This window comes from Eucyclogobius newberryi, unplaced genomic scaffold (assembly GCF_026437365.1).
Source record: "Eucyclogobius newberryi isolate DKJ021-1_F unplaced genomic scaffold, fEucNew1.0.hap1 SCAF_481, whole genome shotgun sequence".
NCBI classification, from domain to species: Eukaryota; Metazoa; Chordata; class Actinopteri; order Gobiiformes; family Gobiidae; genus Eucyclogobius; species Eucyclogobius newberryi.
In genome coordinates, this window is record NW_027316147.1 from 31,283 (window position 1) to 48,055 (window position 16,773).

Sequence of the window (16,773 nt, forward strand, 5' to 3'; positions counted from 1 at the left end):
CGGGTCGCTCCGCTGCGGCTGCGGGTTGCTCCGCTGCGGCTGCGGGTCGCTCCGCCGCGGGTCGCAGCGTCGCTCTGCTTGTGCACAGGAGCTCTCACCCGTGCCTTCTGATTGGGTAGACAGTAGCACACCAAGTTAGCGACACACGAGTCAGAAGACATGTGTCTTTCACGTTTGGAAGCCGCTCTGTTTCAGAGAGTGACAGGAGGCCCCGCTCACGTAACCTTGCGCACAACAAAATAGTGCCAACATATGCAGTGGTAAACAGGGCTCTAACACCATCAGACAGCCCCGACTTTGTCTCCCACGACCTGGACAATGACTTGGTGAATGGTCAGTCCTACTTCACTGGGAAAGCGATGAAAGCTTATAAAAGTTTAGATACAGTTATTTGGTGTCAGGACGGGTTAGTGGAGTCCACTGATCGTGTCCAAGGCCTGTTGCAGTTCAATACAATAGTTTGGGCTCAAAAAACTAAACGTTCGGGAAGTGTGATATACTGGAAATTCTGCCAGTGGCACTCGGTCGCCTCGGTTGTCTCTTCACCGCAGCCTCATCTTGCTTGCCTTTCTGGGGCTTTTGGTAAGCGATAAAATGAAACGCCTTCTTTCTTTCCTTGTCGATTGGTACATCCATATGCTAAGCATGAGATTATCATGTTTTCGTGGTTATGTTTGAGGTGAATAGAGATGATAAAGTGAAGTGTCTGCAGTGTTTTACTCGTGGATCTATTGGTTTCACTTCGCGTGGTGGTTTGGTTTGCCATCCAGCGACATGTGTCACGTGACCCGCTGACCTCAGCTGCACCAGGTCTGTACAAGAGAAAATCCTTGATCTGAGCCCTGTATAGTATGATCAAAAATTGATTGAATAGACTAGCGCAAAGGGACCCAAGACAGAGGTGCATACTGCGGGTTTAGAAGCCAAAGCCGTGACGCTCTAAATCCACAACAAATGTGTTTGAGGAGCTGACCAGCGATTAACCAGGTGTTTGTTAAAACCACTTGGAGGAGCTCCGCTCAAATCCATGCTTTATGACATTAGATGCATAAAAATACAAAATGTGTTATTAATTAGGAATCAATAAGAGAACGTTTAAAGGAACCAGATGGATGAGATAAATTGATTGTACCATTGATTTAGATTCCCATCCTTTGCAAACAACAAGCCTTCTCTTCCATCTAGTCCTATGTACCTTTAGTTCACTTCCTGTTCCTGTGTTTGGGTCTTGTTGTTTGTTGCAGACTTACTCCATATCGGTGTACCTGGTCAGGCAGCTTACCTCCCCCCTCCTGCTGCAGAGGCTCAGGATGAAGGGCATTAGGAACCCAGACCACTCCAGAGCACTCAGTAAGTCTTACATTGAAAATGTAAAGCATTTGCATCAAGCGTAACTGCTATTTTCTACTTGCATTGTATTCAAAATGTCAATACGGCAGTTGATGAGTTACATTTTGACAATACACACATTATCTATAGTTAATTCCAGATGATGTCGCTGACGGATGCCCTGGCACTTAAGTGCGCTTCTTTTTGTGTGTTTTTGTGCATACACTGTGTGGCATTATGCTCTTGCACCCATGAAGAGCTCAGAACATCAGAACAACTCCTACGGATCTACTTCCAGTACCTGGAATAAAGTGAGAGGAAAACAAGCGAGGGCTCTTAATGTCCACTCACTCGGGAATAAGATGGAGGAACTGGCGCTGCTGATGAGAAGAAACAGGCTTTTCTTTGTCAGAGATGTGGCTTAGCGAGTCGATCCCGGACTGCGCTGCATCTCCAGGGATTTCAGCCCATCGTGTTCCGATGTGACGTGAGCTCCAAACACTGCTCTGGAAGATCTCTTCATTAACTGCAAAACATTCTACTCTCCATGATGTCATCTTTATTCATTCTGCCCGTTGTTTACATTCCACCGAGCGCAAACCTCAGAATCAAAAAAGGTTATTGCCATTGTCATTGAACACAATGCGCACACATAGGAACTATAGAATCAAATGAGGTGTGCATAAATTAAGAATTTGCTTATGAAATAAGGTTATAATTTACAGATGGTCAAATAGTGCAGAAAGTGAACGACTGGGAAAATGACAGTTGTAGGTTTTATTGTCCTCGGTCTGAGCCTCTCGTGAGCTCGACGACTTCTTTACTTTCCACTTCAAGTCAAAGCAACTTACGTATCGTATCTTAAGCAACAAGCCTCAGAATGACCAATGTAGTGGTGTCTTTCCTCTGGACTTAAGTGACCACTGTCCTATTGGGTGTGTGCCGAATACAAAGTGTATTAAGTCCAAATCAAGTATAAATGTTTAAAGGTCCTAAGCCAGGGGTGTTGAACTCATTTTGGGCCGCGGGCCGAATTTTGACGCTCGGGCTGGGTCGCGGGCCGAACATAACATAAAACGTAAAACAATAAGAAATATAAGAAATAAATAGCTTTATATAGTCTACGCTGTTTTGAAGCAATTACTGGATCGATTAAAAGAAATGACAAAACGTTTGTTCTCATAAACTGAAATGTATTTAGAAAAACAAGTGTAATTTCACCAACACTGTGCTTCAGTTTATGAGCATCACAACTTCAGATCACAGTTGATCTACAGAGCAAAACATTTAGTCTGTTGTTGAATAGATTGTTAAATAGGTATTTGGAACTGAAAAATATTGTATTTGACTTAACAAAATAAACTTCTCGAGATCTAAAAAACCTTTTAAATGTACTAACATTTCCACGTCTGTGTAGTTCTCTGTAGTCCTCTGTAGTCCTCTGTAGTTCTCTGTAGTTCTCTGTAGTCCTCTGTAGTCCTCTGTAGTTCTCTGTAGTTCTCTGTAGTTCTCTGTAGTCCTCTGTAGTCCTCTGTAGTTCTCTGTAGTCCTCTGTAGTCCTCTGTAGTCCTCTGTAGTCCTCTGTAGTTCTCTGTAGTCCTCTGTAGTCCTCTGTAGTCCTCTGTAGTTCTCTGTAGTCCTCTGTAGTTCTCTGTAGTCCTCTGTAGTTCTCTGTAGTTCTCTGTAGTCCTCTGTAGTTCTCTGTAGTCCTCTGTAGTCCTCTGTAGTTCTCTGTAGTCCTCTGTAGTCCTCTGTAGTTCTCTGTAGTCCTCTGTAGTCCTCTGTAGTTCTCTGTAGTCCTCTGTAGTCCTCTGTAGTCCTCTGTAGTCCTCTGTAGTCCTCTGTAGTCCTCTGTAGTCCTCTGTAGTTCTCTGTAGTTCTCTGTAGTCCTCTGTAGTTCTCTGTAGTCCTCTGTAGTCCTCTGTAGTTCTCTGTAGTTCTCTGTAGTCCTCTGTAGTTCTCTGTAGTCCTCTGTAGTCCTCTGTAGTCCTCTGTAGTTCTCTGTAGTTCTCTGTAGTTCTCTGTAGTTCTCTGTAGTCCTCTGTAGTCCTCTGTAGTCCTCTGTAGTTCTCTGTAGTTCTCTGTAGTTCTCTGTAGTTCTCTGTACACCTGAACTGACACCACAAAATACAAACACACGTGGGACACAAGTTACCCCTCTTGCCTTAAAAATATAGAATAAGTGCATGAGCCACAGTGTCAAACCGTGGGCCAAATATTATGTACAAAATAAACAATAAAAAATATAAGAAATAAATAGCTTTCTTACAGTTTAATAATAGTTGTGAGAGTGTTGCACAAATGTGCAGCAGGTGAAAGACTGAGTCCATATTCAGCAGCAGCAGGAACAGGAACATGGACTTTTGATGTGATTTATGATGTGAAACGTTCATATCACAGACATGTTTCTGCTCAAACTCAATATGAGATATTTTTATAGTTTAAGTTGATCTTAGTGACAAATGATTCATGTAGTGACTCAAATGATGTCATTGTGTTTGTGTCACAGTCACATTAGTGTGGACACAGTCATGTTCAGACTTTATCACACTCTGATCTGTGTTTTTACCTGCGGCTTCTGATCTGTCCAGGTTTGTAGAGGATGTTTTCCTCACAGAGCATCATCACACAAGTTAGTTTTCTTGTTGTTAGCTCCACATTAGCTCCACTTTCAGCACAGCTCTAACATCCACAAAACCGTCTCCTTTCTTTCTTCCATGTGTTTCCCAAACCACATGTCTCTTTCCTCGCTCAGACCTCTGCTCTGAGGTGCGTAAGTGCTGTAAAGTGCGCATCTTACTTCCCTCAGCACTTCTCCCTGGGCAGCTCACACGGCAGTGAAGAGTTGCGCGGGGGAGGAGCGGCCACCAGCGGCATTGTGGGTCGTGTAGTTTTAGCAATAAAAACGGTTAGGGATGTAACTACGTTTTTTTTTTTTTTTTTAAATATGAATTTGAAATGTTCGGCAGGCCGGATTAAAATGTTTGGCGGGCCGGATGCTTGACACCCCTGTCCTAAGCATTTTAATGAACAAGCATTTGTGTCTGATCGTTTCTATAGTGACAGTTTTACCTCTAGTATTCCAGAACCCAACACGGCACTGGACTTTCATTCAAACATTTAATGATATAACTGATGACCCACGCCTCTCTTAAACGAGTCAGGGTCAAAAATAAGAATAATCCCTGGTTCTGTCCAGACATCGCTGCATTATCTCGAGAGTGTGATAAAGCCTGGGCAGAAACCACGGCAACCAAACCATCAGCAGTTAAGTCATAAGTGCAATAAATATGTCTCTTCTGTTCGTGAAGCTGAAACATCTGAACACGTCAGAACTTTCACTGAGTCACAGGCAATTCTGTCAAATTAAATCAGTTAAATCCTTGTCACAAAATTCTTCTCCCTCTTCACCTAATTAAATGATTAAAGATTCAATCTGCTTGACGACAAAAAAAAAATATTGTGATGCGTTTAATCAGCACTTTGTTCACGCTGGAAATATCTTTGATGCTGTTGATGTTTCCACAATACATGAAAGACCTGATCAAGTATTGTCCCTGAAGCCCTTGACACAGTATGAAGTATTCAATACACAGTATGAAGTATTAAATACACAGTATTAAATACACAGTATGAAGTATTACATACACAGTATGAAGTATTAAATACACAGTATGAAGTGCAGTATGAAGTATTAAATACACAGTATGAAGTATTAAATACACAGTATGAAGTGCAGTATGAAGTATTAAATACACAGTATGATGTACAGTATGAAGTATTAAATACACAGTATGAAGTATTAAATACACAGTATGAAGTATTAAATACACAGCATGAAGTATTAAATACACAGTATTAAATACACAGTATGAAGTATTAAATACACAGTATGATGTACAGTATGAAGTATTAAATACACAGTATGAAGTATTAAATACACAGTATGAAGTGCAGTATGAAGTATTAAATACTTAAATACACAGTATGAAGTACAGTATGAAGTATTAAATACACAGTATGAAGTATTAAATACACTGTATGAAGTATTAAATACACTGTATGAAGTATTAAATACACAGTATGAAGTATTAAATACACAGTATGAAGTATCAAGTATGTTGCTCTCTATATATCAGAAAAGTCCACTGGAGCAGACATTCTGAGGTTCAGCTCTGAGGTTCAGCTCTGAGGTTCAGCTCTAAGGTTCAGCTCTGAGGTTCAGCTCTGAGGTTCAGCTCTAAGGTTCAGCTCTGAGGTTCAGCTCTAAGGTTCAGCTCTGAGGTTCAGCTCTAAGGTTCAGCTCTAAGGTTCAGCTCTAAGGTTCAGCTCTGAGGTTCAGCTCTAAGGTTCAGCTCTAAGGTTCAGCTCTAAGGTTCAGCTCTGAGGTTCAGCTCTAAGGTTCAGCTCTGAGGTTCAGCTCTAAGGTTCAGCTCTGAGGTTCAGCTCTAAGGTTCAGCTCTAAGGTTCAGCTCTGAGGTTCAGCTCTAAGGTTCAGCTCTAAGGTTCAGCTCTGAGGCTCAGCTCTAAGGTTCAGCTCTGAGGCTCAGCTCTGAGGCTCAGCTCTAAGGTTCATTACAGAAGGATGCAGAACTCACCTCTGTGAATTATATTCTAAAGTAGGATTGCAATTATTGACTGTAAGAAGAGAACAGCTCTGCCTTTTGTTTGTGGATAAGGCTCTAGTTGGCATTTTGCCTGAATATTCATAAGGTCTATTGCACATGAGTTCAGGTATTCACCGTTTGAGGTCTCGGGACATTTTTATTTTAAAATCCCATAGTTTCAACTCGGAGACAGGAAAAAAGGCTTTCGTCAACTTTGTCCCTCCTGTGGAACAAAACACAGACTTTTTAAATTAAATCATTTAATGGTCAAGGACGACCCTCAGTGCCAATGCACTTGTTGATTTGTGTTTTAGTATCCTGTTTGTTTGTTTATTTTGTGTTGAGTTTTAACTTGGACCATGAAAAATAACTTTTCTCATTGGGTTTTCCCTGTCTAAATAAATAAAATTATTGAATGAAATAGTCCAGGGTGAGAAGGGTCGGCTGTGATCCGACCTGCTCGTCCCAGAGTCCTGGAGACGTACAGGTCCTGCAGAGATGGAAGTCTGCAGCCGATCACCTTCTCAGCAGAGGGCGCTGTAGTCTCTGTTTGTCCCTGGCTGTGGCTCCAGCGTACCACACGGTGATGGAGGAGGTGATGAAGGATGTGATGGAGGAGGTGATGGAGGAGGTGAGGATGGACTCAATGATGGCCGTGTAGAACTGCACCATCATCTGCTCTGGCAGCTTGTCTTTCTTCAGCTGCTGCAGGAAGTACATCCTCTGCTGGGCCTTCTTGATGAGGAGCTGATTGTGGGCCCCCACTTGAGGCCCTGGGTGATGGTGGTGCAGAGGAAGTGGAAGGAATTTGGGAGTCTGTTAGGGCGAGGGGGGGCTGGTTGGCTGTGTCTTTCCAGGCAGGCAGGCAAACCTAAATAAGGCTGAGCAAAAAAATCTGTTTGCACGACGCAAATCGGTAAACATTTTCAGTCCTCCATATGCTTCTGTATAGAACAGACCATGCAGGATTTAACCTGTATTTCTTTTTTTTGATGGTATGTCATTGTCGGCGCCACTGGTTTTGTCCGCCCTGACCGCTCACGTCGTTCTTCATCATGGTGTCGATTTCATATTAAATTTGACCTGCGCACTTTCGCGCTTTGCATTCTGGGATTGAAACACGCCCAGCAGCGTGATCACAAAAACATGGCGGCGCCCGTGTCCCCCGCATGTTCCCCCCGCTCGCTTTCGCTACCAAAATAAAGGATAACGATGTACAAAAGGTCGATTGAAATATCTTAAAATCTGGAGATTTAGTCTCCCGATCAGGTTGAAGCCTGACCCCTGGACTGTTAAAGCCTGACCCCTGGACTGTTGAAGCCTGACCCCTGGACTGTTGAAGCCTGACCCCTGGACTGTTGAAGCCTGACCCCTGGACTGTTGAAGCCTGACCCCTGGATTGTTGAAGCCTGACCCCTGGACTGTTGAAGCCTGACCCCTGGACTGTTGAAGCCTGACCCCTGGACTGTTGAAGCCTGACCCCTGGATTGTTGAAGCCTGACCCCTGGACTGTTGAAGCCTGACCCCTGGATTGTTGAAGCCTGACCCCTGGACTGTTGAAGCCTGACCCCTGGACTGTTGAAACCTGACCCCTGGCGGTCACTGCGGGTCCAAAAAGGACGATGATTTTGATCTTTTTTTTAGCCTTCAAAGTAAAAAAAAAAGAGAATTTACCGACCGACCCACTTGAAAAATGTTGGGTCGGGTTACAGCAAACATACAATTTATTTGGGGCGGCCTAATCAACAAAATAATGTGAAGTCTATTTGGACTGGTGGTGTTTATGAAGTCCCTTGTTTTTGTGTGCGTCCCTTTTTGGATGGTGCTCTAACGATGTGGATCTCTGTGTTACAGTAAAAGAGAAGCTGACTGCTGACCCAGACAGTGAGGTGGCTACAACAAGTCTGCGTGTGTCCCTCATGTGTCCGGTAAATGTCCAAACGCTCTCACCTCCCACACACACATGAAGCAAACTCTGGAGAATGTGCGCTTTTGTGTCTTAGTCTTTGGCTCTTGGTAAATATTTTTTGGGTTAAAGATATTTAACATAATTCTTCTTTCTTAGTTTAGGACAGTGCCTTTTAACCTTTTTCTGGTTTGTCCCCCTAAGGGGATGAAATTGTATCCTTGCCCCCCATAGTCTTGAGAATGTATAAAGTATTAAACGTGAAAATGGTAAAACAATAAAATGGCTATTTCACTATATGGCCGCGTTAATAAACCTGAAATGACAAGAATGAGATTTTAGTATTATAAATGCAATTTATTGTTGGTGCCAGTGTCATTGCCATTAAATAAGCTTTCAATGACTGTGACTGTCTTTGTACATGAACCACGCACTGGCACAACACAAAGCCTCATTGCTTTGCAAATAAAGGCCTCCTGGACTTTCTGAGTGCTGCTCCACACCCTCTTCTCTCCCTTTGTTTCTCCTCCTCTCAGCTCTGGTCAGTCACCTCTGAGACAGCGGAGAACTGGCGCTTTATGAAAGTCTGTTACAAGGAGAAGATGTACTTGTGTTACTGCAGGTCACTGTGGATCACTTCTATCACCCGAGGTCTGCGTCACCAAAACACTGCTCCTGCGGCGCTAACTTATTGCTGTGCTCATGTTTCACTTTTAGCGCTAAAAGCGCATGGGATTAAAGTGGAAAGGAGGCACCTACACACGCAATACACACGCAACATATTCTTCAGCTTTGCTTTGTATCATCAAATGAGCGTTCAGTTAGTGGAGTGAGTTAGATTCTGGAGGGGGAGGAAGGACATGAGTGTAGAGGAGCAGAGGTTTAGGGAGTGAGAAAAGGTTGCGGAGAGTTAAAGAGCGCAGGCTGCCTCACTCATCCCCTGCACTCCAGTATTTAGAGTTTAACCCCCTGTTGGCGTTTGTCTGCTGAAAACACGTCCATCACAACTAATGTGGACACATTTCCTACAATTCTCTCTGCCCCCCTAAACAGACGCACCCTACACTTTGAGAAGCTCTAGTGTAGGATATTTCAGTGCTAATCGGGCCTAATGCTATAATGTGGCACATGGCTAATGTGGCTAAATTGCTTCGATGCTTCAACTTAAAAATCTTGCCTCTAACATTTGTACAAATTTGAGCTTTTATGCCTGATTTTTACTAGAATATGTTAAGCAGTTTAGCGTGTCCAGAATGGTCTTTTATAGCCCTCAGTGTATTGCTAACCATGCCATTTGTCTGTCTGGGGCAGCTGGGTAAAATGCGGCTGACTGTGCCCTGCCGAGCCGTGACCTGCTCTCACCTTCAATGCTTCGACGCGGCGTTGTACCTCCAGATGAACGAGAAGAAAGCGTCATGGATCTGCCCCGTGTGCGACAAGAAGGCCACGTACGAGAGCCTTATCATCGACGGGTACGAGCCAGCGGCGCCATCCTCATCACTTTGTCTATTGTGACATTTTGTATGAATTGTGATAGTGATTTGACTTCTGTTCACTGTTCACTACACTTAATCTACATTGCATATTTTCAACAATGTTTGAATTGTTATAATTGGCCCCACTGTGCATTACAAGAGAACACGTGGCAGTGACTCTGACAGTGTATTTTGAATGCACTGATTAATAAAGCACTCTTAATTATGTTAACGTTACCAGTTTACCCGAGCTTTAACAGTTAAAACATTGATAATTACACGTTTCAGAATCAGAAAAAAGGTTTATTGCCATTGTCGGTGAATAAAAACAGGATTCACAAACTAAGAACTTGCTTTGGTGAAAAGGTGCAACATGAAACAACAAATGCAAAATCAAAATATCAAACAATAAATATAAGGTATGAATGAAAATTGTGTTGACCAAATAAAATAAAAATAAACATATACTATACTATACTATACATTTTGAATATATACACACAATTTACACTTTAGTCAGAGTGCAAAAACTAGCAGTGCAAACTGGCAACTTTTTGACATGATTATTAACGTCTTTACTCCCACCAGCCTGAGCGCGGGCAAAATCAAAACTTTAGACCTTCTATTGCATCATCACTTATTTTTATTGTCAATACCAGCAAGCTATACATCGTTTCAAAGATTATTTTCTCAACAATGATAAAACTCAACTTTTCCATAACTCATTTCTTGTATTCCGGTTCTGACCATCAGTAGCTGAACTCATTCTGTCCGTAATAATCCACAGAAAAACAATATCCACTTATATTTTTCCTGAAGTTATCCCATTTGAAGAAATAGTCCAGTAAACATTCACAAATAAAGCTTGTGCGGCACATTTCTCCGTCCATATCAAAACACCTGCTCTGGATACAAAATGCCGCTGGGTTTGTTAGTTTTCCTCACACTTTCGTCTGGCACATTCCTTTGAATATAACTTGCGCCTCCATTTTGTCCCTTTCTTGCGCATGCCTGTTGAGTCTTTCAGCTGTCCTAGCATGCTAAAACGGTGACATGGAACATTTTGATTGACATATTATTCTAGCCAATGGGCCAAGCTTTCGAACAGTGGGTGGGTTTTAGGAAGCACCCAGACAGAGTCTTCACCTTTCTCATGCAATGAAGAGCCATTTTTTTCTGTGCGCGCCTACAAGATTTTACGCACCACGTTTTCTGATCTCGTCAGCCTTTTGGACGTGTATTTCGTCCCACCGCCCATCAGTTTGGAGATTCGAGGAAAGGAGATAGTCTGTAATAACACTGCGGCTTCAACATATGCCGGCTTCAACTTATGCCCGGAAGACGCGTGCGTCGCTAATTAAGGTCCGTGTGCGCTATTGACGGCGGCGCATTGCAGTGTTTACGTCTTTTCCAGCGCAAATTTCGCGTGTGAAATGTGTGGTATTGTATGTGTGGTATTGTGAGTGTGGTATTGTATGTGTGGTATTGTATGTGTGGTATTGTGAGTGTGGTATTGTGAGTGTGGTATTGTGAGTGTGGTATTGTATGTGTGGTATTGTGAGTGTGGTATTGTGAGTGTGGTATTGTGAGTGTGGTATTGTGAGTGTGGTATTGTGAGTGTGGTATTGTGAGTGTGGTATTGTGAGTGTGGTATTGTGAGTGTGGTATTGTGAGTGTGGTATTGTGAGTGTGGTATTGTGAGTGTGGTATTGTGAGTGTGGTATTGTATGTGTGGTATTGTGTGTGTGGTATTGTGAGTGTGGTATTGTGAGTGTGGTATTGTGAGTGTGGTATTGTGAGTGTGGTATTGTGAGTGTGGTATTGTGAGTGTGGTATTATGAGTGTGGTATTATGAGTGTGGTATTGTGAGTGTGGTATTGTGAGTGTGGTATTGTGAGTGTGGTATTGTGAGTGTGGTATTGTATGTGTGGTATTGTGTGTGTGGTATTGTGTGTGTGGTATTGTGAGTGTGGTATTGTGAGTGTGGTATTGTGAGTGTGGTATTGTGAGTGTGGTATTGTGAGTGTGGTATTGTGAGTGTGGTATTGTGAGTGTGGTATTGTGAGTGTGGTATTGTGAGTGTGGTATTGTGAGTGTGGTATTGTGAGTGTGTCCAGCCACATCCGGTAATGTTGTTTTTTTGCCTTTGTTTGATTTAATTTTAGTTTTTTTCAATCTTCTGGTCCTTTTCATCTGTGATGATGCTGTTCTTTTCAGGCAGTGATGAGCTTGTGTCTGTCTGTTTCAGGCTGTTCTTGGAGATCCTGAACGACTGCACAGATGTGGACGAGATCAAGTTCCAGGAGGACGGCACGTGGTGTCCCATGAGACCCAAGAAAGAGGCCCTCAAGTTGCAGGCTGTTGCCAAAGTAGAGGGTGAGTGGACCAGGTCGACAGTCACTATGTTTACATGCAAAGAGGATTCCAAGTGCACTCACCTCAGTTAACAACCTTTTTCAGACATTTAAAATAACAAGTGGCAATCGCAACAGCCAAACATAAAAAGTAGGCTACCCCAAAGTGCTAATGTAGCCTCACATCTTATGTTTGATTTGATTTTGAGGTTATAGACCTAGATAAATCACTTTGGTAGGCCAACAACTAATAATATACATTTATCAACTCTTGTTTAAGACTACTGTATCAACAGAAAATATTTCCCTCATATCCTCAGGACACAATATACATTAACCTTGACAGGAGAGATGCATTGTACCAGTTGCAGATCAAGTAATAATGTTCATTTGTAGTCCCCGGGCAGGCTGAACACTGAGCTGTAATTCTTTTTCATGGGAGGAGCCTATTGTACATGTTTTTACTGGTTGAATAAAGCACTTTTAAAGAGTCGCAGGGTAAAGATTTTTAGGGTAAAGATAATATTTTTCCACCTTGGATTTTCAGTCAAAAGGCTTGAAATCAAAATGAACTACACACATGTGCAACTAGTAATTATTAGTAATTATTTCGTTTTTTATACAATTCCAAATGTGGGCGTGGTAAGCTCGTTAACAAAAATGGGTTAGGGTTAGAGTTAGCCTAACCCACAGAGTTGGCCTAACCCACAGAGTTAGCCTAACCCACAGAGTTGGCCTAACCCACAGAGTTGGCCTAACCCACAGAGTTAGCCTAACCCACAGAGTTAGCCTAACCCACAGAGTTTGGCCTAACCCACAGAGTTGGCCTAACCCACAGAGTTGGCCTAACCCACAGAGTTAGCCTAACCCACAGAGTTGGCCTAACCCACAGAGTTGGCCTAACCCACAGAGTTGGCCTAACCCACAGAGTTGGCCTAACCCACAGAGTTGGCCTAACCCACAGAGTTGGCCTAACCCACAGAGTTGGCCTAACCCACAGAGTTGGCCTAACCCACAGAGTTGGCCTAACCCACAGAGTTGGCCTAACCCACAGAGTTAGCCTAACCCACAGAGTTAGCCTAACCCACAGAGTTGGCCTAACCCACAGAGTTGGCCTAACCCACAGAGTTGGCCTAACCCACAGAGTTGGCCTAACCCACAGAGTTGGCCTAACCCACAGAGTTGGCCTAACCCACAGAGTTGGCCTAACCCACAGAGTTAGCCTAACCCACAGAGTTGGCCTAACCCACAGAGTTGGCCTAACCCACAGAGTTGGCCTAACCCACAGAGTTGGCCTAACCCATTGCAACTTTTTTAGGTGTTAAAACTCTGTATCTCTGGCATGAGATGTTCTGTTTCCCGGCACAGAATTCTTACCATTCTGATCGAAAAAGCCAAGGATGGCATACCTCCATCTGCACGCATGTTACCATGACAACCTGACAAATATTGTCATTGATTAACATGCGTTTTGGTTTACAAGCATTTTGAAAGGGATGAAAAAATGTACTTTGACATAGACAAATTAGATTTGGGCCAGACATGCAATGACCACATCCCCAGCCACGTTACAAAGTGTTTATTGACATGAATTTGAATCATAATTAGAAGAGGGAGGGGCACGATGTCACGAACGCTGATGTGTGTGACCTGAACACCTGAATAGATTAGCTGCGGGAAGGGGCATGAAAGCGGTGTGGTCCTGCTCCAAAACTTATGACAAATTTATCTTAATTTCTTGCCATTCTGAATAAAAAAAGCCAATGACTGCATACCTCTAGCTGCAACTATATTACCACCTCTAGCTGCAACTATATTACCATGGCAACATGACAAACACTGCCATAGACTTACATGTGTTTTGGTTTACGTTTAGCATTTTGAATCAGATTAAAACATGTACTTTGTCTTGAACAGTTAAAGTTTGGCACATTTATTCTCCACGTCACACTGAACATAAAAGCCAGTGGGGACATAACGATCTCGAACCGTGCGGTCGTGAACATGTTGAATGAAGTAGTATAAAGTTGGTACTGTTTGTGTGGGACGGATGATCAGAGGGGGATCAGAGGTGTGCTCTTCAAGGTGGCTCGTACCCCACGGTCACTGGGGGCGAGGGCCTTTATCGCCACGTGTAGCTTTAATAATGATAAATAATAATAATTTAATTAATGGATTAACGGTTAATTATTCCCTTAAAGAGGAGACTAACCAGGCAGTAAAATGGTAAAAACAAGTTTATCCATCCATCTTCTTCTGCTTATCCGGGGCCGGGTCGCGGGGGCAGCAGTCTAAGCAGGCACTCCCAGACTTCCCTATCCCAAGACACTTCCTCAAACTCCTCCAGGGGGATCCCGAGGCGGGTCTTCCCTGGGGCCTCTTCCCGGTGGGACATTACCCAAAGCTCATGACCATAGGTGAGGGTAGGAATATTGATTGACCGGTAAATTGAGAGCTTTGTCTTTGGACTCAGCTCCTTCTTCACCACAACAGTCGATGCAGCGACTGCATCACTGCAGCTGCTGCACCGATCCAACTGTCAATCTCACGTTCAAAGGACTCCCCACCCACCTGGAGAGGGCAAGCCACCTTTTTCCGGTTGAGAACCATGGCCTGATTTGGAGGTGCTGGTTCTTGTGACCCTACCCTGGTCTGCCAGTCCAGAGATATTGTCTCCGACCGCCCCGCGATGTTGCAGAGATGTGTCAACCAGGACACAGTCCTACAACATCCAGAGACTTTAGGTACTCTGTCCGGATCTCATCCGCCCCGGAGCCCTGCCACCGACGGAGTTTGCCAACAACCTCAGGGATTTCGGCTTGAGTCATGGACGAGTCAGCCTCCGAGTCCTTTGTCTCTGCTTCTTCTTCAGAAGACTTGACAGTGGTAGGTCTTTAAAGTATTCATTCCACCGTCCAACGACATCCCCAGTCGAGGTCAGCAGGTCTCCACCCGCACCATAAACGGTGCTGCTTCCCCCTCCTGAGGCGCCTGACGGTTTGCCAGAATGTCTTTGGGGCCGACCTATAGTCCTCCTCCGTGGCCTCCCCGAACTCCTCCCAACCCTGGGTTTTTGCCTCTGCAACAGCACAAGCTGCAGTACACCTGGCCCGCCGATACCTGTCAACTGCCTCACGATAGGCCTCCTTCTTCCGCCTGACGACATCCCTTACTTCCGGTGTCCACCACCAGGTTCAGGCGGTTGCAGCCGTGACAGGCACCCGAGACCTTGCGACTACAGCTCCGGGAGGTGGAGAACATGGTCCACTCGGACTCCATGTCCCCAGCCTCCCCCGGGATCTGGGAGAAGCTCTCCCGGAGGTGTGAGTAGAAGACCCTGCTGACCGAGGGCTCCGCAAGACGTTCCCAACAGACCCTCACAATGCGCTTGGGTCTGCCAAGTCTGTCTGGCTTCCTCCTCCACCAGAGGATCCAACTCACCACCAGGTGGTGCTCTGTGGACTGTAGGGCTGCAGCTAGGGACGTCCCGATCAGGTTTTTTTGGCCCCGATCCGATTCCGAGTCATCTGATTTTGAGTATCTGCCGATACCGAGTCCCGATCCGATACTTTCATAACACATTTTAAAAAAAAAGACACAAATGCAACATAAACAGGTTGTTCCCAGTTTTTATTTCATGTCTTCACACTTTAACAGTGCAGAAGTGAGGGGAATACGGTCTTATTTGGATATATTTGAGAACAATTCATATAGTTGTGTGTAATTTTAGATTTTATTGGCTTATCACTGACTGCCCTGACCGCACGCCACTGGACTTTCTCTTGTACAGCAGCAGCTGCTAAACAGTCCATTGTTTTTTTTCAAATTTGTACAGCAATTTGATAATTTACATAGCAAAACATGAAAGTGACGAACAATCAATATTTTCCATTGATTGAACAAGATTATTTATTTCAAATGTATTTGTAAATATTCTTTTCTTTTTTTTTAACTAACAAATTAACTTAATTTTTTTCTAAATAAAACAAAACTTGCAAATAAAAAAATTGTTTTACTCAACACCAAGTCAGACCTTATTTGCAACTTTCTTCCCCATCATCATCAGATGAGTCTCATTTACATATGAATTGTCTTTACACTCACAAGTTGCATATCACCACCGGAGTCGTCATGACGATGAGCTGTTTGTATCAGAATAACTTCTCACGCACAACACGTCTTGTCCTGGACATGAGTGACTTTGACCCCTTTGAAATTCACATCCTCGAGGTGAAAACGGGAGAGCGGAGGCCACGAGGGGCTCCTCCCGGTGGCTCCTCCCGCTCCCCCGGTGGCTCCTCCCGCTCTCCCGGTGGCTCCTCCCGCCCTCTGGTGGCTGACGCGAGCAGCAGCAGGACCTCGTCACGTCAACACAGCGTCTTACATGTGTCATGCCGTTATTGACGATCGATTGACGAGTGATCAGTGCTTTTTTAGGCGCTTTGGTGATACAATTGAACACCTTTTTTTTTTTCCAAAACACTTTTTTCTCAGCCCAGTCCATTTGCTGTATGGTGTAACCTATATTTGTCCCTCTAAATAGTTTTAAGTTCCTGTGCATTAGAACACACAAATGCACAAACTCCACAGCTGTCATCCGTGAGCTTCTAGCAATTAGTCAGTTGATATAAAAAATAGTGACTGATCCTTTTGTGCTGGAGCCGGTGACAGTGCTAGATTCAGGACTTCATGACATTGACATTGTGCTGTGTCTGTGTGTGTGTGTCTGTCTGTCTGTCTGTGTGTGTGTGTGTGTGTCTTGTCTGTGTGTGTGTCGTGTGTGTCGTCTGTGTCTGTGTCTTGTCTGTGTGTGTGTGTGTGTGTGTGTGTGCGTGTCTGTGTGCGTGTCTGTGTGTGTCTTGTGTGTGTGTGTGTCTTGTGTGTGTGTGTCTGTCTGTCTGTGTGTGTGTGTGTGTGTCTTGTCTGTGTGTGTGTCGTGTGTGTCGTCTGTGTCTGTGTCTTGTCTGTGTGTGTGTGTGTGTGTGTGTGTGCGTGTCTGTGTGCGTGTCTGTGTGTGTCTTGTGTGTGTGTGTGTCTTGTGTGTGTGTGTGTGTGTGTGCGTGTCTGTGTGTGTCTTGTGTGTCTTGTGTGTGTGTGTGTGT

At 44.0% G+C, this 16,773-nt stretch overlaps 1 protein-coding gene across 1 annotated transcript in view; it reads left to right on the forward strand.

The window, feature by feature from the left end:
• Window positions 1-11,764, forward strand: part of LOC140380573 (E3 SUMO-protein ligase PIAS2-like) — a 36,410-nt gene extending 24,646 nt beyond the window's left edge. Inside the window, exons 7-10 of the mRNA XM_072464438.1 lie at window positions 1,245-1,350; window positions 7,791-7,864; window positions 9,154-9,314; window positions 11,566-11,764. Of these exons, the coding sequence (XP_072320539.1) occupies window positions 1,245-1,350; window positions 7,791-7,864; window positions 9,154-9,314; window positions 11,566-11,764 (540 nt within the window). The remainder of the gene's footprint in view (window positions 1-1,244; window positions 1,351-7,790; window positions 7,865-9,153; window positions 9,315-11,565) is intronic.
• The last annotated feature ends 5,009 nt before the right edge of the window (window positions 11,765-16,773 follow it).